Genomic DNA, 414 nt, shown 5'->3' with positions numbered 1-414 from the left:
CGGAAGGAGCTCTCCCCCCGCGATGCCCGCGGTTCCGCTGCTGTGCAGAGTCCCTGGTGGGGGGGGCGGGGAGGAACTCTGCCTGGGGGGGCACCGCGGGGCTGACGGAGCGCAGAGGAGCCCTCGTTCTTTTTGGTCCCTTTCCAAGCATTTTTTGAGCGGAGGAAGGATGTAATAACATGCCACGGGCAATAAATCATAGGCTGGCTACTCCCCCCGCCTCCCCCTCCCCCGGCCCCTCTATAGACGAAGGGGAGGAGGGGGACTCCGGCAGAGTGCTGCTGCCGCTGGGACGAGCTGAGCCGCTCTGAGCCTGCCCGCCTGCCCCGTCGCCAGCATGGACCTCCGCGCTCTGTCTCTGCTCGCCTTTGCCCTGGCGGTCATCTCCCTGTCTGAGGGTAAGTCAGCCGCCTC

The 414-nt window shown here is 66.4% G+C and overlaps 1 protein-coding gene across 1 annotated transcript in view; it reads left to right on the top strand.

The window, feature by feature from the left end:
• The first annotated feature begins 229 nt into the window (after window positions 1–229).
• CXCL12 (C-X-C motif chemokine ligand 12) overlaps window positions 230–414 on the top strand; it is a 17026-nt gene continuing 16841 nt past the window's right edge. The window contains exon 1 of the mRNA XM_010714485.3: window positions 230–398. Within this exon, the coding sequence (XP_010712787.1) occupies window positions 338–398 (61 nt within the window). The 5' untranslated portion in view covers window positions 230–337. The remainder of the gene's footprint in view (window positions 399–414) is intronic.

Source organism: Meleagris gallopavo, chromosome 8 (assembly GCF_000146605.3).
Source record: "Meleagris gallopavo isolate NT-WF06-2002-E0010 breed Aviagen turkey brand Nicholas breeding stock chromosome 8, Turkey_5.1, whole genome shotgun sequence".
Classification (NCBI taxonomy): domain Eukaryota; kingdom Metazoa; phylum Chordata; class Aves; order Galliformes; family Phasianidae; genus Meleagris; species Meleagris gallopavo.
This window is presented reverse-complemented; position numbering and strand designations above follow the sequence as displayed.